This window comes from Cariama cristata, unplaced genomic scaffold (genome assembly GCF_000690535.1).
Source record: "Cariama cristata isolate BGI_N322 unplaced genomic scaffold, ASM69053v1 scaffold6402, whole genome shotgun sequence".
NCBI lineage: Eukaryota > Metazoa > Chordata > Aves > Cariamiformes > Cariamidae > Cariama > Cariama cristata.
Genome location: NW_009605415.1, coordinates 20,237 through 36,292, shown reverse-complemented (window position 1 = coordinate 36,292; position 16,056 = coordinate 20,237). Strand labels below are relative to the sequence as shown.

The 16,056-nt window shown below is 36.2% G+C and overlaps 1 protein-coding gene across 1 annotated transcript in view; it reads left to right on the top strand.

Annotated features, from left to right (window-relative positions):
- Positions 1–6: 6 nt before the first annotated feature.
- RBM26 (RNA binding motif protein 26) overlaps positions 7–16,056 on the top strand; it is a gene marked incomplete at its 3' end in the record, with an annotated part of 33,981 nt that continues 17,931 nt past the window's right edge. Inside the window, exons 1-5 of the mRNA XM_009695936.1 lie at positions 7–81; positions 13,286–13,404; positions 13,952–14,088; positions 14,964–15,052; positions 15,655–15,866. Coding sequence (XP_009694238.1) covers positions 11–81; positions 13,286–13,404; positions 13,952–14,088; positions 14,964–15,052; positions 15,655–15,866 — 628 coding nt within the window. The remainder of the gene's footprint in view (positions 82–13,285; positions 13,405–13,951; positions 14,089–14,963; positions 15,053–15,654; positions 15,867–16,056) is intronic.

Genomic DNA, 16,056 nt, shown 5'->3' with positions numbered 1-16,056 from the left:
GCCGCTCTGGATGGTGGTTAAAATGATCATAGAAAACTTCGAGGCGCTGAAATCCTGGCTCAGCAAAACCTTGGAGCCCATGTGAGTAGCCGCGACCCTTCCTCTCTCTCCCGCTCCCTCCAAAATAAACCTTCTTTTGGAATAGACGGGGATCCTCAAGGGAGGGAAACGCTGTGCCGGAGAGGCCCGGGAGGGCATCCCGGGAGATGCCCTCCTAGCGCCCTTCTCCCCTGGACGTTTTCCGTGTGGGGCTGCGTCGTTCTCCCGCTCTCCGGGCGCCGTCCTCGGCTGGGCGGGCGGTAGGACCGTCTTTCTCGGGAGGATGCAGCTTCCCCCCCTAGCGACCGCGTTCGTCTTTCCCTTTGTAGCGCAGGGTAAGCGGGGGATAATGTGTCTGCCTGTGCAGCTCGTCGTTCCCAGCTCTCAGCCGCCGTAGAGGCCAGGTTAACAACCAAGGCCTGCCGCCTTGTCTGAGAGAGACCTCGGGTGCCATTGGGACGTTTTCCAGGATCCTGGGATCTTAACAGTAGCATTTTACATAGAATCGTCGCACGTCGTTCTTAGTTGTTTTGAATATTTGACGTTGCCTTGTTTCCCTCCCCCCGAATAAAAATTGCATCAGTAGAACGCTTGGGAGTAGGAGCCCCAGAGAATAATTTGCTTATTTGTGCATACCTGCTTGGCCTCTGAGCATAGCATTCATGTGAGCGATTGGGGCTCTTTTGCAAATAGTCCATGTCTTCCTTCTCGGAATGATATTTTAGTGGAACTGAGTTGTGAACTTGGTTTTAAAGGTTTCATGTCCTGCAAGTATGGTGTCTCTAAACGTTTTAGATCAAAGCATGCGCTTGACATGTCATTCTGAAACACCATTTTAACATGCCTGAATTAAATTGCTGGAGCTTGCTTTGAGTCAGTTGAACTAGAATTTAGAAGTTAATTCTGCTATTAACTTTTCTTCTGAGGTGTTTGGCTGCTGTCAGTTTTACTCTGATGCTATCAAATGGGGAAGGAAAAAAAGTCTGCTTTATGGCTTCCGTAGCCATTAGTTAAGTGTGTGTATGTACATGTATAGTTTGTACGAGTTATGCTGAAATAACTTGAAAAAGTTACAAAATGCTGGGATGTTTTTAGGAGAACTTCACTTGTGTTTTGAGAGGGGTGGGTGTGGTGGGTGGTGGTTTTTTTTTTTTTTTCCATAGGGCCTAATCTAAACTGCTCTGGGATAGATGAGTCTGGAACTGAGTTTCAGTGGACTTTGAATTAGACCTGCAGCAAATTATGCTGAATGCCTTTATATAAAAAATTTGACCCTTAAGACTATGATAGGATTCTTTTTTTTTTTTCCCTAATTTGAAAAAAAAATAATCTTGTACAAGTGTAGTTTTGGGAAGGTGAATTAATTTTTCTCTTAGGTCAAAAGGTAATATTAGAATAACAGAGCATATTGGTAAGGTAATATTAGAATAACAGAGCACATTGTGTTCTGTGGTAATGGATCCAGCTACTTGTTTGGTGCAGAATGCTCCCTGTTAGTCTCTGGATACTTTCTTACATGAATATTCTGTTAATAGCAATCAGTAGTTTGAGATCAGTATTTAGAGTGTCCTGGCCAAGAGGACTGGAACAGACAGTATTTAACTTTGGAAAATCTTGTTATTTCCAAAATACCTGTTGATAATTTGAAATGATAAATCATACACACTTATCTCTCAGTTGGTTAGCAGCTGGAGATTGATATGTTAACTTCAAACAGTTTACAAGGAGAATTTTTAAATTCTGTGAAATCTGAAACTGGAAGTCCACTAGTGGCCTTTACAGGAGGGCTTCAGCTGACTTTATTGAGTAAATACATTAGGTTCTTTGGGTTTTGCAGATCTGTATCCCAAAATTTGTTTATACAGTTTTTCTGCTCTTTCTTGAGTATTATGCATCAGGAGCTGAAGCTTAACTGAAGCTTAACTTAATCACCAGTGAATGTTAAAAGTTTCCTGTTCACAATATAAAAAGTATTGAAAGTTTGTCAGATACTATTTAACTAGAGGTCAGTATGATTCCTCAGTCTTTCCCCTCAAGCTCCATTCATTAGTGGTGTGTAGTGGTAACTACTTATTCTACTAAGAAACTCAGGTTGTTCCATGTTTCTGTATTTGTTTGAATATTGCAACTGTGATTTCTGCTGGTGGTGGTCAACAGTTAAAGGGTGTGAAATTGGATTTTTCAGCTTTTGTGATCAGTGCAATTTTCTGCTTCTTAGCACTAAAAGGACCAACATGTCTCTGTAAAGTTAAATGTGTTGTGTGAGCAGTTCAGATGTGATTCTCATACTGGAAAACTGTGTTGTGGGGTAGAGAACTGCTGACCTGGAGGACGTTGAGTTCTCTGAATTTTTAGCTTTGGGAGGAAACAAACCATCAGGGACTGTCAAATTCAACTGTCATTCAGTTTTGTGCAGTGTCCTATGTAACTGCATTATTTCAATAAATGTTGGAATTAGTGGAGAAGTATTGTCGTTTTCTAGCAGTCAAATACTCTTGGAGCTGCTTCTGATCTCAGCTATCTGAAATGTGTGCCTACAGCCATAGCTTCTGGCTGTATGAAAATTTTAGTGTGCAGTTACCTCTAAAGAAGTTAGTTCTAAAGAAGTAACTGCTGTTGCTGCAGTACTAGTACAATGAGGTCCTTAGTGCTGGATGGCTGGAGGTGTTACCAGAGCCTGAAAATAATTTTTGATTTGTCTTTTCCTTTTAATGAAACAAAAAAAAAAAAAGTGCCAGCTGTTTTTTATCTTGCAGCTAAAGATTTCTGAAAGAACCACGAGATAGGCAGCTGAATTTCCTAACTAGACTAAGGAAGACACTGCTGTATTAGATCATTATTGAGCTGTTGTCTCAGTAGTTTTAAGGGGAGAAGTGCATTTAAGAAGATATGTAAATAAAGTTTATACACATATATATAGATCTATATTTATGTGCTAGTTATCTAGAACTGAGTAGTTAGAACGTGCTTTATTTTCCAAGTTGTCCATTTCCAAGTAGTGAGCAGTTTTTGATCAGGATGTATAGCTTGTTCCAAAGGCCATAACATGTGTACTACTGAAACATAATGTTTCAGAACTAGAAGATAGCAATGTCCATAAAGATTTTTTCATTTTCTCATGAAGTTTTATCTTTAAACTATTTTAAAGCATTAGCAAGAGTGGTAGCTTTTTAGTGTAATGAAACAAGTGTGTCGTATGATTGTATGGACTGGACATCATTTGGTTATTGGATTGCTTTCACATGGTGAAACGTGAAACATGGTGAAACACTGTTCATAGAGAAGAATGTTTGGAGGAGAGGGATGATGGAGGATTTAAATTTTGGAATTTTTTGTTTGTGGTGGATTATTGGGGTTTTTATTTGTCTGTTTTGGACTGCTCTAATGCCTTTGGCAAAGCATTGGTGGTCCTCCATACAAACACTGCTTATCTAAGTTTGATTGTGTTGCAGTGAGGTAGAAACTGCAAATGCTACCATCCTGGACCATTTACACAGTCTGACTCTCCTTGAAGGGTGATAGTTCTGTATTAACTTTCTACAGCTCTCCAAAGAGAGCCTGCTTTTGTGGTTTTGGAAATAGCTCTTTGAGCAGCTCAGTTTGGTGTACAGAGAATTACTAAATATGCACACAGAACTGTTACAGGTACAGCTATGTGAATGTAGTACCAGTGAAAAACAAAGTGGCAAGAGCATTTTTTTGTGCTGTGGCTGCTCTGTGTTTAACTGGAACTATCTTCTATGTTCAACTCTAGTCAGCTCTGTAAAGAAGGCATTTGTCAACAGTCGTCTTCATTGCTTGCAAACAGCAGAATGCTTAGTTTCTAGTGTTACACAACGCTTCTTGTCCCTGGCATGGCTCCTGTAAAGTGTTTGAAAATAATGTTAAAGTTGGAATATAACCTTATGTCTTACCACTTCTAATTTCTGTAACAAGGTCCCCACTGAGCCATATCTGTTGCGATGGATTTCTTTTCTGCAAGTCCATTCCAGATCCTATATAAACTGTGTATATAATCCTTGCTGGAATATAAGGATCTGGCTTGGCAAAGTTCCAAGTAGGGATGTTTTTTCATTTTTTGTCTTAAATTTGTTTGAAACCTTTGAAAAAATTAGCTTTTGTACTAATGCTGCACTCGACGTTCTGCCTTGTGAGACATTGTAATGTTCTCCCTCTTGCCCTAATTCTTTACAGTGGAAAATTCTCTTGTTTTTAATTACTTTGTGTAAAATAAACTTAATTAAAAGCTTCTGCGGGCCTGCTGAATTATACTTAGAACTTGATTAAGGCTCTCATATCTAATTTTTTCACCTTTGCTGTATTTACATTTTTGTGAAGGTTTGTTCAGGTACTAAAGCAAACTTGCCAGGAAGACGGAAAAATATCTAAAACAATGTTTATACAGTATTTAGGCATATCTTAATAATTGAAAGCGTTTTTGCGTTGGTTAATTCTGTAAGTTATCATGGTGGTGTAACTACTTATGTCAGAGGGAATAAAATCCAAATTGTTTAAAGAATATTTCAAGTATATTTATTGTTGGAGTATTTTATGGCAAGTCAGTATGCTCTGGTGTTCAGTTATGCTTTCACTTGTTCTGTTTTTGTTTGCCATGCTCTTCAACCTTTCTTTGTTAAATTTCATTGTATTTTTTGGCTGTTTGGATCTTTGCTTAATTGTTAATAGGTTACTGGTTAGTTATCTTCACCTAGTTACTTAAGAAAGGTAGTGAGTAAAAAAGGTTTAACAGTTATGTAAGGAATACACTAATAAGCCAAGATACTGAAAGAATATAAATAAGTTAGAATGAAAAACTTTGGCTTTCCTTTCCACATACGTGTGACACATCATCCTACCAGTAATGCTCATCGGCCCATCAGGGTTTTCCCATGAAACTTCCTAAGAAGTTCAAAAGCAATGGATGATTCTCTTCATTTCAGGTGCTCTGTTAACATTTTACATTAAGCTATTTATAACTAAGATAAATAAAGCACAAATACATGTCATTGGTATGTCGCTCTCTTAACACTAGTGAAGGTACTCTTCTACATCTGTTATGAAACTTGGTAGTTTGTTCACATGACTCATGGAGAGCTGCTGTATTTGAGAAATTGAGGTTCCTAACTTAGAGTGCTGATACTGCTAAGCTTCTGTGTGAAAATACTGTGATAGAATCAAAATAGTGATGTTATAAGGTATAGTTGAAAGCAGAAAATAAAGAGAAGAAAATTGTTCCTGTTACAGGAAACCTTGCTTGTTCTTACGCTGAACATCAGCAGTGACATGGAACCCCTTGGCTGTATTGCAAGTCATAGAGACTCTGTGATGATTTTTGCTTTCTGCATTGGATGTGTGTTGGACAGCCAGGAAGCTGACAGCTGTTCTGCCTCATGAGGGCTGTCTTGAATCTAGAAGTGACATTTTAAGCTGCCAGTTACTGGTTGCAGCTGTATGAACATGTCAGATCTGGGTATCATGATAACTTAGAACTATTGTAATAACATCAGTGACTTATGTAACAACATTGGAGGCTGTTGCATTCCTCAATGTATTTCTGTTACTTTAAGTACTGTTAAAGAGTTAATGAAAGCAAGCATTGTAAGAGTGGTCCTTCTTGTCTACAGTAGTGTCTCAAGATAAAAGTTGGATCTTGCTGAATGAGTCTGTCATTCATTTTACTTATTGCACACTGTAGCTTTTTACAGTTTGGGTTTTTTTTTTTTAGTAGCAATACAACAGAATGGTACAAATGCCTAATTTGGATAGCTGCTCTGCCCAATATGCAGTGTATGTTTTTCTGCACCCACTCAGCCCTGCAAATACAAAGCATGTCTCTCAGCCTTCAGAAGTGACCATGTCCACCTTGGTTAATGTCAAGAACTGAGCAGTATTCTAGAGAAGTATAAATGTTAATCCTTAGGCAACAAAACTAGGCTCTGAAATTTAGGTTGTAGATTTTCAGTAGTACAGCAAATAACATGCACCTACACATTATTTCCTTTACAGAAAGACCATTCACTGCCTGGAGGACTCCAGACATGCTGTTGTGGTTTCAATGTATTGTAGTAGTTTAAATTTGTCAAGGAACTAGTTTCAGGACTTGCAACACGTTTTTGGTCTATACATTCATTTTGAAAAATTAAGGAAAAAACCCCTCATGTAGTTTCTTCTACCATCTTAAAGTAGTGTGTACCCACTAGCTGTGTCCAAAATGAAGTCTAGATTAAGGGTCTTGACCTTAGCTTGAAATAAAGGTGATGAAATGTATCTGAAATGAACAAGTAGTGTTTTTGTTACAAGGAAACTATGGAAGTTTCTTTTCTGTCCTCACTGGTTTACTCCTCTCCCTTCCTCAAGCCCACTTTTTTCCGCCTCAGTGAGTAACCATGTTCATTTTGTGAAAACTGTCAGATTACAGTTTGACAGCTTCAGCATGGGAATTTTCCACCACCCCACACCCCCTCCCCCAATGGTAAAAAGCTTGTGTACCCTATAGTTAAATACTACGTATGTATATGTCCCTTTGGAAGATGTATGCAAATTCCCAAACATTTTCACCAGAGCATAGACTTTGGAATACGAGATTTCTTGCCCATAGAAGAGGCATGTAGAAAAGTGTGAATTAAGTTATATTGCCCAAAAACTTTAAAAATCAAATTGATTTTCTGTGCAATGGTTGAGGAATTGTCTAGTAACTATAAAATTTGAGCAGCAGTTTGTTTTGCCATGCCAGTGAGATTTTTATCAAAATAAAGTGTTATCCTCTTGTTAAACTGATTTCTGTAATGTTTACTATAACACCGTAGTAGCAGGTATGCACCAAATACTGTAGATACTACTTTTTAAAAAATAACCAGAAATAATTACTCTTTTAAGGCTCCAGTTCAAAGTGGCTACTTCAGTTATTGAGAACTGACTTAAATGATGAATTCCAATGTGAGGAACTTTGTAGCACTGGAGAGTTGGGTTTTTCTGAGAGGAAAATACCTGGATTTAGATATTTCAGACCTTTCCTCAAGCTAATTAGTTAATACCTTAAAAGGCTTCAGCTTGGTATGTATGTAGGAAACCTAGAATATGTATCTTTACTCATTCTGTGCTTTGCCATGTTGGAAAATGTTATTCGAGGAAGTTAGACTGGGGTAGGATAGGCAATGTTAATAAGCTATTTAAATATGTGAATTTTTCAGGTGTATTATCAACTTCACAACTATAATTCTTGAGTCTGCCTGCCATTTTTTAATTCTTTGCATTTCGTCCTCCTTCTTTTGGTTTAAGAATTCATCAGGTGGTTTTTTTTCCGCTGTCTGTGCGAGTATTCGAAGAGGAGTCCTAGTGGCATTGGATTGGATATTTGCTGGGTGGAGAGTTCAGGGCCCTGTTGGGGAGACGTGCCCCAAATTCTCGATTGATAGTGGAATATATAGTCCAACAGAGACTTTCAGATCTGCATTCCCTTTTGATACTTTTTACATAAAAAATACTCCAATAAACAGCACATTTTGTCTTTCATTTGAATATAGATTTTTGTACTGATACTTAAACACATTCTTAGGCACTAACCTGGCAAAAGTATGTCTTCAGCACACTGTTTTCAAAGTTTATGTTTATTCTCTCTTAAGTCTTGAGAGATATTTACTGTATGCTTATATTCAATATCTTTTAAAATGGCTCTTCTGCATGATTTATGCACAAAGGTATTGTGCTGGTTTAGTTTATCTACCTTTTTCAATTACTTCTAGCTATTTTGGCAAAGTCTTTCTAAGTCAGTATAAGCTCTGTTAATAAGGGATTTTGCACGTACAGCTCCGACAACTTTAATATATATTCCACATCCACTGCATTTGTAAGTTAAGGCTGATGCCTGTAATTGCATCATGATGATAAAAGTCTAAGTGGAGTTTCAGAACATACTCAGTATTTTATATTTTAAGATGTAAATATTGGAGTATTGGAAATGGATACATTGGGTGATGTTTAATGAATTGCAAAATATTAAAATAATAATAAAAAAAAGACTTTATGGAGAAGTGAGTCCAGCCAAATTACTCTCCTATTCTGAAACATTCATTATTTAAAAAGTACTGTATATATTTAAGGCTTAGATTTACTCTGGCAGCTTTAGCTTTCCTCTTCTGCTTTTTTACAGTTTGGGTTAATGATAATTTCATTTGAAATGATAATTTCAAATAATGACTGCAAAACTGGATGAGATCAGAAGCAAAGGGTTTTGAACTTTTCTTTGAGGTTGGTTGCAATTGTAAACACTTGCTCCTACAATCGAACAAAATATTTCATTGGGTGTTACTTTCCTTTTTGAGGCTTTTCTCTGATGGTTAGCAGTTGGAGGTATCCAGATCATTCCCTGAAGAACACGTAGAGCTGTAGCAAGAGAATTTTTCCATCTATGCTTGTGTATTAAATACTGTTTATTAAACCAGGACTGCAAGAGCGTTCTCCCTTGTTTGATATAGAGCAGTAGACACTGCATATTCTCTGACTGATAGCGTACAGACTGCAATAAAGCATTAGTAGAGGTAAAAGCATTTAGCATTACTAGTTAGGATCATATATTCAGAAAGTGGGTGTAAGAAAACATGCTGTGGTGTTTAATTGGGATGTACTCACTGCAGTGGAAATGAGTTCGGATTACTTGTGCCAACTGGTTCTTGTTTGTTAAAGAAAACATGAAAGAGAAAACAGGAGGAGAAATTTATGTGATTGATGATGCTTATTACTGCTTGCAGGTCATGCCTACAAAAAGTTGAGGGGATGTAGATACGGAATTCAAAGTTGAGAAATGTTGTTTTACACGTTTCAATGCATGTGAACGTTTTTCTAGTAGTCAAATTTTAGCATAAGAATGAAGTTATGTCTAAACTTTGTCATGCTTTTAATGCAGAGAGTCCATTTATGCTCACCATATTGAACCTGTATCTAACAATTGAAAATGTGTATTGTTCAGTGAACACTAAAAATGAAATATAAAATTAAAAATAATTTTGAATGCATCTTAGGCTATTTGAAATGTGTAGGTGGTACTCTGTTTTTTTCTCTTTTTTCTAAACTGTCAGTTAAGGACCTTTCTCTTTTAATCTTATGATCTGCAAGAATATATCATGATACATACTGTATGATAAGTCCTTGTGCGACACAGTGTATTTTGCTGCTATCCACATGAGTGCCTTTCCTGTTTTCTTTAAAGTGACATCACGTAATAAAACAATGTTGATTATAAGAGCATAAAATACAAGACAGAGAGGTTTAGAAAAACAGATAAAGCTAGCTCACGAAGAGTCAAATATCCATGTGTGCACAACAAAGATATAGCAAGGATATTGCATGTTATTCATATACAAAGACTGCTATGCTGTAAGAAAATGCTGTGAAACTAGGGAACATAAGAATTTGTGTATCAGAAAAACTCAAGGCCCCTGTATTCCAAACTAGCAGATTCTGACTAAACCAAAGGATGGAGAATTTATACACAACATTTCAGAATTCAGTTTGAATGAAAAAGGAGAAAGGAATTGCTCTAAAAAAGGCAGCTCTCCCCCAAAGAGGATCATTAACAATAATATCCAGAACTCTAATAGCTGTAAAGAACAGAAATTTTCAGGCAGACCTCCTGTATTCACACTTCTGTAAAGTTTAAGTTTCTTTTTTACTTTGTGAGACCAGTTATTCCACCACTTCAGGTTGCTAGCAATTTAATTTTAGCATCATCTTTAAAAAAAAAAGGCAAAACATTTTATCACAGTATGAAAAGCAGTAAAAGATCAGATTATAACCTTGTTAAATCTAAGCATGGTCCTCACAATAGTGTGGAGAAAAGAGGTCAGTTTGTGGGTTTTTTCAAGCTTTGAACAACAGGTACGGAAGAGGAGTCTTCTGTTTCAAGTCAGTACATAAAAAAAGAAATCAGCCTTTGGCTGTGTAAAGATTATTTGCAGTTTAAAAAGTGAAAAGAAATCATATAAAATCATACTGTCAATTTACAAAAACTTTTTTCCATCTCACTGCCACAAAATGCATTGTATTAATTATTGCTTAATTAGCATCAATGTAAAGTAATTTGTTTGTTATTATTTCTCAAAAAATAGTACTTGTGGAATAGCCAAAATAAATACAGAGTTTTAACTTGAAATCGTGTAAGTGTTTCCCGTTGTGTGCAGGGGAATTTCTACACTTACATATTGAATAATAATAATAAAGTTTAGTACAATTGTTTTGCATTGTTCATATGTGATTGTATTGCATACAGAGTGATAAATGCTAAGACAGTGCCACAGGAGAAAATGATTCTGTGTTTTGGAAATGAAAAGTACATTTATGTACTTTTTTATTGAAAATATTTTCTTGAGAATATCTTGGAGTTGGGTGGGTGGATTCAATTTCTGAGGTCATTCTGGGGTGGACAATATTACTAAGATTTCCAAAATTGTCATGATGGGGAGGGGTGAAAGCACTAATAGTTTGTTATTTTTACACAGTTTTTATTTTTTTGTTTGGGTTTTGGGGTTCTGTTTGGGATTTTTTTGTTACACCTTTTGGAGTCCAGGTGGCTTTCCAGAGAAGATTTTCCATTTTCTGCCCTGCACATGAGAGAGGAATTACTTTAAACTGAATATGAGTTTGTTGTCTAACACTAATGTAGGAGCTGGAGAATTAAAGTACATTGCAGTAGCTAACAGCGGTGGGTTTTTACCTTCTAGACTGACTCTTGGAGGTTTTTTTTTCCCCCCACTAAATTTTGAGTGCACGTGTGTCATGATTTGAATCAGTTGTAGCAGGTTTGAACAGTGACAGCTGACTATTCTTATTATCAGATGAGAACCAAATTTGTGGAAACTGAAATAGAAAAATACAGCTTGTAATGTTTTATCTGATTTTTGTGGAGAATATAAAGGAGAAGAAAAAAATTGAGGATTATCATGTGAAAATTGTCCCCTCCTCCCAAAATTGTTTTCCTGTTGTGACTATAGATAGATAATAGGAAAATAGCACACTACTTTTCCAAGGCATGATTCAACTTGAAACTGGGAGAGGACTGAAAATCTCCTGTAGTGACATTGAAGTTGCATGAAGAAACAGTAAAAAAAAAATTTTTTTTTCAAATTCAAGCATTGAGAAGTTATAAAATGGTGGCCTTAGGGCCTCCTGGGGGCTGTACTGGACAAGAGCCCTCATCGCAGCCTGTGATGAACACTGTTCAACATCGGGCTTTCAGATAATCTGCTTGGATGATGTGCTTGAGGTGCTAGCAGCCTAAAAGAGACGGTGCAGTCCAACCGCTCTCACTGTAGGAGGTCGCGTGCCTGCTTCCAAGATGTCTTGGTGCTTGGACAGCATTTTCTTCTGGATGAAGAATTGTTAAATCTGAACAGGGGCAAACCAGATGTGATAGTCAAAGGAAAACATTTCTGAAGAATTTTCAAACAGTGTGCAGTCCATTTTTCAATTAACAGTGTATATTTGCATTTTGTTGGTTAGTGTGTGCAGGTTCTTTTGGGATGTAGACCAATTGTAAACTCTCATCTGCTGTATCTATAAATAATGCATACTAATACAGAATACTGTAGTGCATCCCCTAGCAGCTCAAGTTGCTTTTACAGCATGAAATTCTGCTATTGCTTGCTTTCTAGAGGATGCTGAGTTACGTTTGAAGCTCTGACCTTTAACTTCACAGCGCTCTGTGGTGGGGCCAGGCTATCCAGAAGATCTGAGGATGGATGCTGACAGATCTGTTTCCTTTGCTTAGTGGATGTTTGCATAGAGGATGTTGCTTGCTGTGCAGAAGATACATTGTTTCTTTCGGGAGAGGAATTAGGTAGCATGATATGGTCATAGATTTGGGTTCTTTGGCCCAGTGTCTAAAATACATTTCATTTAAATGATCAACATTACAATTTATAATTAAGCTTCAGTGTTGATATTTCATTTTTTTTAATGTGGAAGAAATTGGGAACTCTTGGTTTATTCCTTCGTTGTGACTAGTGGACTTTTATGCTGCAACAGTATTTGTGTGATAGTCATATTAATTACAACTCCCTGTAATTTTACTTATTTCTCTTTTTTTTTTAATTAGAGAGAACATACAGTTAGGATACATCAGCGCAATTTTTTCCCTCTTTTTGTAGTTCTTTAAAACCCTAGTATTAACTTCGATCACGGCCCAAACAAGCTAGCTGTCTGTATCAACGACCAGTGTACGTGTGTTAAATCCTGCCTGGTTTTGTGGGGTTTGAGGTCTTCCTTTGATTTATGCTAAATAATGGGATTAAATGGTTTAAGAAAATGCTGTTGTTCTGCCTGATAAGCCAGGGTCTCACCATTTCATTAATTACTGGCTTTGAATTATGACGCATGGAATGGTTTTCTGCAGTATTCTTGCTTGCTTTGACAGGTTTTACTCTATAATAACATTACAAAGTTCATTGTAGATTACAATTCGTGAAACATTGTAATAAAATTATATCAGTTATATTAAATAATGTTCTACTTAATGTGGATATACAGCTTACTGCGTTTTAAGTTCTTTGTTGATGTGAAGGAGACCATCAGCTTCTACACTCAAGTGCTCCATACTTAATTTGAGATTGAATTTAGATGTCTAAAATAGATAACGATCCCCTAAATTTCCCTTCATTGTCTGTGTACCTTTTATGGAGATTTCTGTGATAATATCATATCAATACTTTTTCCTTAGGCTTTCAAAATTAAGATTTTTCAGTTAATCTGCTTTTTATGGTGTTCATATGTAGGTAGTAATATATTTAAGAGAAAGAGTCCCTCTGAGAGTATGAATTTTTTTATAGCATAGATCACTTCTGCTGTATCACTGTCTTCATTTACAATTAGGTGGATTGACTTTTCCCTCTTACCAGTCACTCAGTATTACTGGGAAATTATTGAAGTGTTTGTTGTATTTGTAATTGTTTTAAAGACTATTAGGCAGTTGAGGCTGTTTAATTCTAAGTAGTTTGTTCTAGTTTGCTGTGAGGTGCTCCATGCAATACTGTTTGGAAATACCCTAGGCAATTGCTTCTCTTGAAAAGAAAGGTAGTACTTAGCAATCTTACGTATCTGGACTCTCTCTTAAAAAATAAATCCACTGAGTGTTTTTCAGTTACTTTGGTAGGAAATGTTTTGGTCCTCTGTATGCATTGGTCATACTGGTTTCAGACATTAACTTCTGTAATTTAATTGCTTAATTTTTTTTTTTTTTTAATTAATCTATTTGCAGATGTGATGCAGATCCATCTGCCCTAGCTAAGTATGTTCTGGCTTTGGTAAAGAAGGATAAAAGTGAAAAGGAGCTGAAGGCATTGTGTGTTGATCAGCTGGATGTATTTCTTCAGAAGGGTATGGTCTTTGTCATAACTATTAAGCTTGAGTGAAAAGTCTGTCTTGTTTAATTCATTCGACTAATCTTCTACCATAAAATCATGCATTTGCATCTTTATTAGCTTTGTTAATTTCAAGTATATAATTAAATTTTCATGAAGTAATTTGTTTTAAAAAAGAGGTGTATAGCACAATATGTATATATTAGGTATATGTTTTGTGTCTATTGATATTCCTAGAAGAAAATTATGGATGTTAAGAGTTATTGCCAGAATTAGAAGTATTGAGCTTTGTATATATTCCAGAAATATTCTTCCAGATGCTTTATTAAGAGACATTAAATAATTCAGGGATTGAAAACCTTTGTGAAACATTGTCATTATTGACATGTTTCTGTAAATGTCCTTTTACAATATATAATTAACAGCAGAGTATGAAATACTCTTTGTTGTTTTAACTTCCTGGTGAATGCTGATTTTTGGGATATTTAAAAATTTATTTATTTTGAAATCATATGTTAACTGAAGTTTTGAATAATGGGTATTTGTACACTCTTTACTTTTAGAAACTCAGATATTTGTGGAAAAACTGTTTGATGCTGTGAATACAAAAAGCTATCTACCTCCACCAGAACAGCCATCATCAGGAAGCCTGAAAGTAGAATTTTTTCAGCACCAAGAAAAAGAGACAAAAAAAGAAGAGGTAGGCATTGATTTTATTTTCAATGTATGTCTTTTTTCCTCATTCCTATAGTTTGCTTATGTGGTTCAACTTCATGTTCATTAATAATAGTCCCAAATCTTACACTACATTGTTAAAATATGTCAGAAGATTTGTGCCTAGTATGTTGAGTACTGCTGCACAGTTTTTCTAAACATAAGTGGTTGCTTCAAAGGTAAACCAAAGTGGTTCTGACCAGACCAATGTAAATAAAGTTCTTGAGTTGTGTAGGAGTTGCAGTACAACCTACATGAGTTCTTTGCTCAGGATTGCTGTTGTCAATATATTGCCCTTTAATTTGGCATAAATCCAGGCTGCCGTTCCAAATGGCAGTCCTTATTCCTCCAGATGCTTGATCCACGTTAACATCCTTATTCCAACACAAGTGTTTATGTTGTTCTTTGAGCCAGAAGAGTAGGTTTGTCCTTTTCAACAGCAGCCTAGGTTTGGCTGTCTGAAAGTGTTTAACCATGATCTGGACCAGCTAACCTGCTGATGAAGACAAGACCTTGCTGTGTCAATCATTGAATATTCATGTCTTCCAAGATCTGTCACTGCACCTTAGTACGGATTTTTGTCTGCCTGTAGCAAAAGCAGATGTATTTTCAGTGCAGCACAACAAGGATTGCTTACTCTATTTTATTTTCTCCCAAGCCATGCTTTGAATATTCCTAGAAATAGAAATCTAATATGTTGCAAAGATTCTCTAATTGCATTAGATGCAAAAATGTTGTTTCAGTTCAATGTTACTGCTGACTTTGCTCAGCATTTTGAGTTTTTTGGTTTTATTTGATTGTGCAGAAGTCTCCATTATAGTGTACTTATGTTTTGACCTAATGTATATACTTGAAATTCAGATAGTTAAAGAAGAAGAGCGAGAGAAAAAGTTTTCTAGAAGATTAAATCATAGCCCTCCTCAGTCAAGTTCTCGCTACAGAGATACCAGGTAATAAATTTTGCTTAACCTCTTGTAATAGATCAGTAATCAGATGGATTTGGATTTTTATAGTGTTGCTAAATTAAATATTTTCTTTTTGTATGGTCACCTAATAAGCCTAAAAATAAGACTTTTATTGCTTTTATGCATATGTAGTTAAATGGCGAATATGTAGGTGACAGTGTAAACGGTCTCTTGAGTTGTGCACAACTATCACATTTTAGTTTTATGATTCATTTTCATGTTAGATTTGTGGTTTATATTACAACACTCTCACTCTGCTTGGTATTGAGATTGAATTGTAGTAATTTTGATTTAGAAGTCTTTCCTTCAGTAACTGTTACCTGTTTGGTGTTTCCAGTTTGGAGAAGGTGCAGTATTGGGCAGAAACAGAATTTTACATACTCTTAAAAAAATCTTATGTATGATAAAAGTAAAGTGCATAAACCTAATAAAAGAATTTTGAAGTCTTCTGAGAAGAAAAGAAGGGCCATAGTTAGATTCCATTTGTAGCTTTTCTCTAATTTTCCATTGCCGTTTCTTGAGGTAGTTAAGGTTTTAAATTATGGCTTCATAGTGCTTGTGATTAACTTACAAAATTACATGTTTAGAAGCCGTGATGAAAGGAAAAAAGATGAACGTTCTCGTAAGAGAGATTATGACCGAAATCCTCCCAGAAGAGATTCCTATAGGGATCGCTACAACAGAAGAAGAGGGAGGAGTCGGAGCTACAGCAGGAGTCGAAGTAGAAGCTGGAGCAAAGAGAGATTGCGGGACCGGGATCGAGACCGGAGCAGAAGCCGGAGCAGAACGCGAAGCAGAGGTACCAACAGTTGGTCTCTAAAATACGGTGAATGTTGCCTACAAAATTTAGACACTAAACTTAAACACTATGTTCAAGATTTACCATAATTTTCTCTGTTGTTCTTGCTTCTTTATCCAAATTTAGCTTGGTTTTCTGTGGAAATAAGGCTTATGTGATTATGTTTTCAGTGCTTATTTTCTTCTCTTTC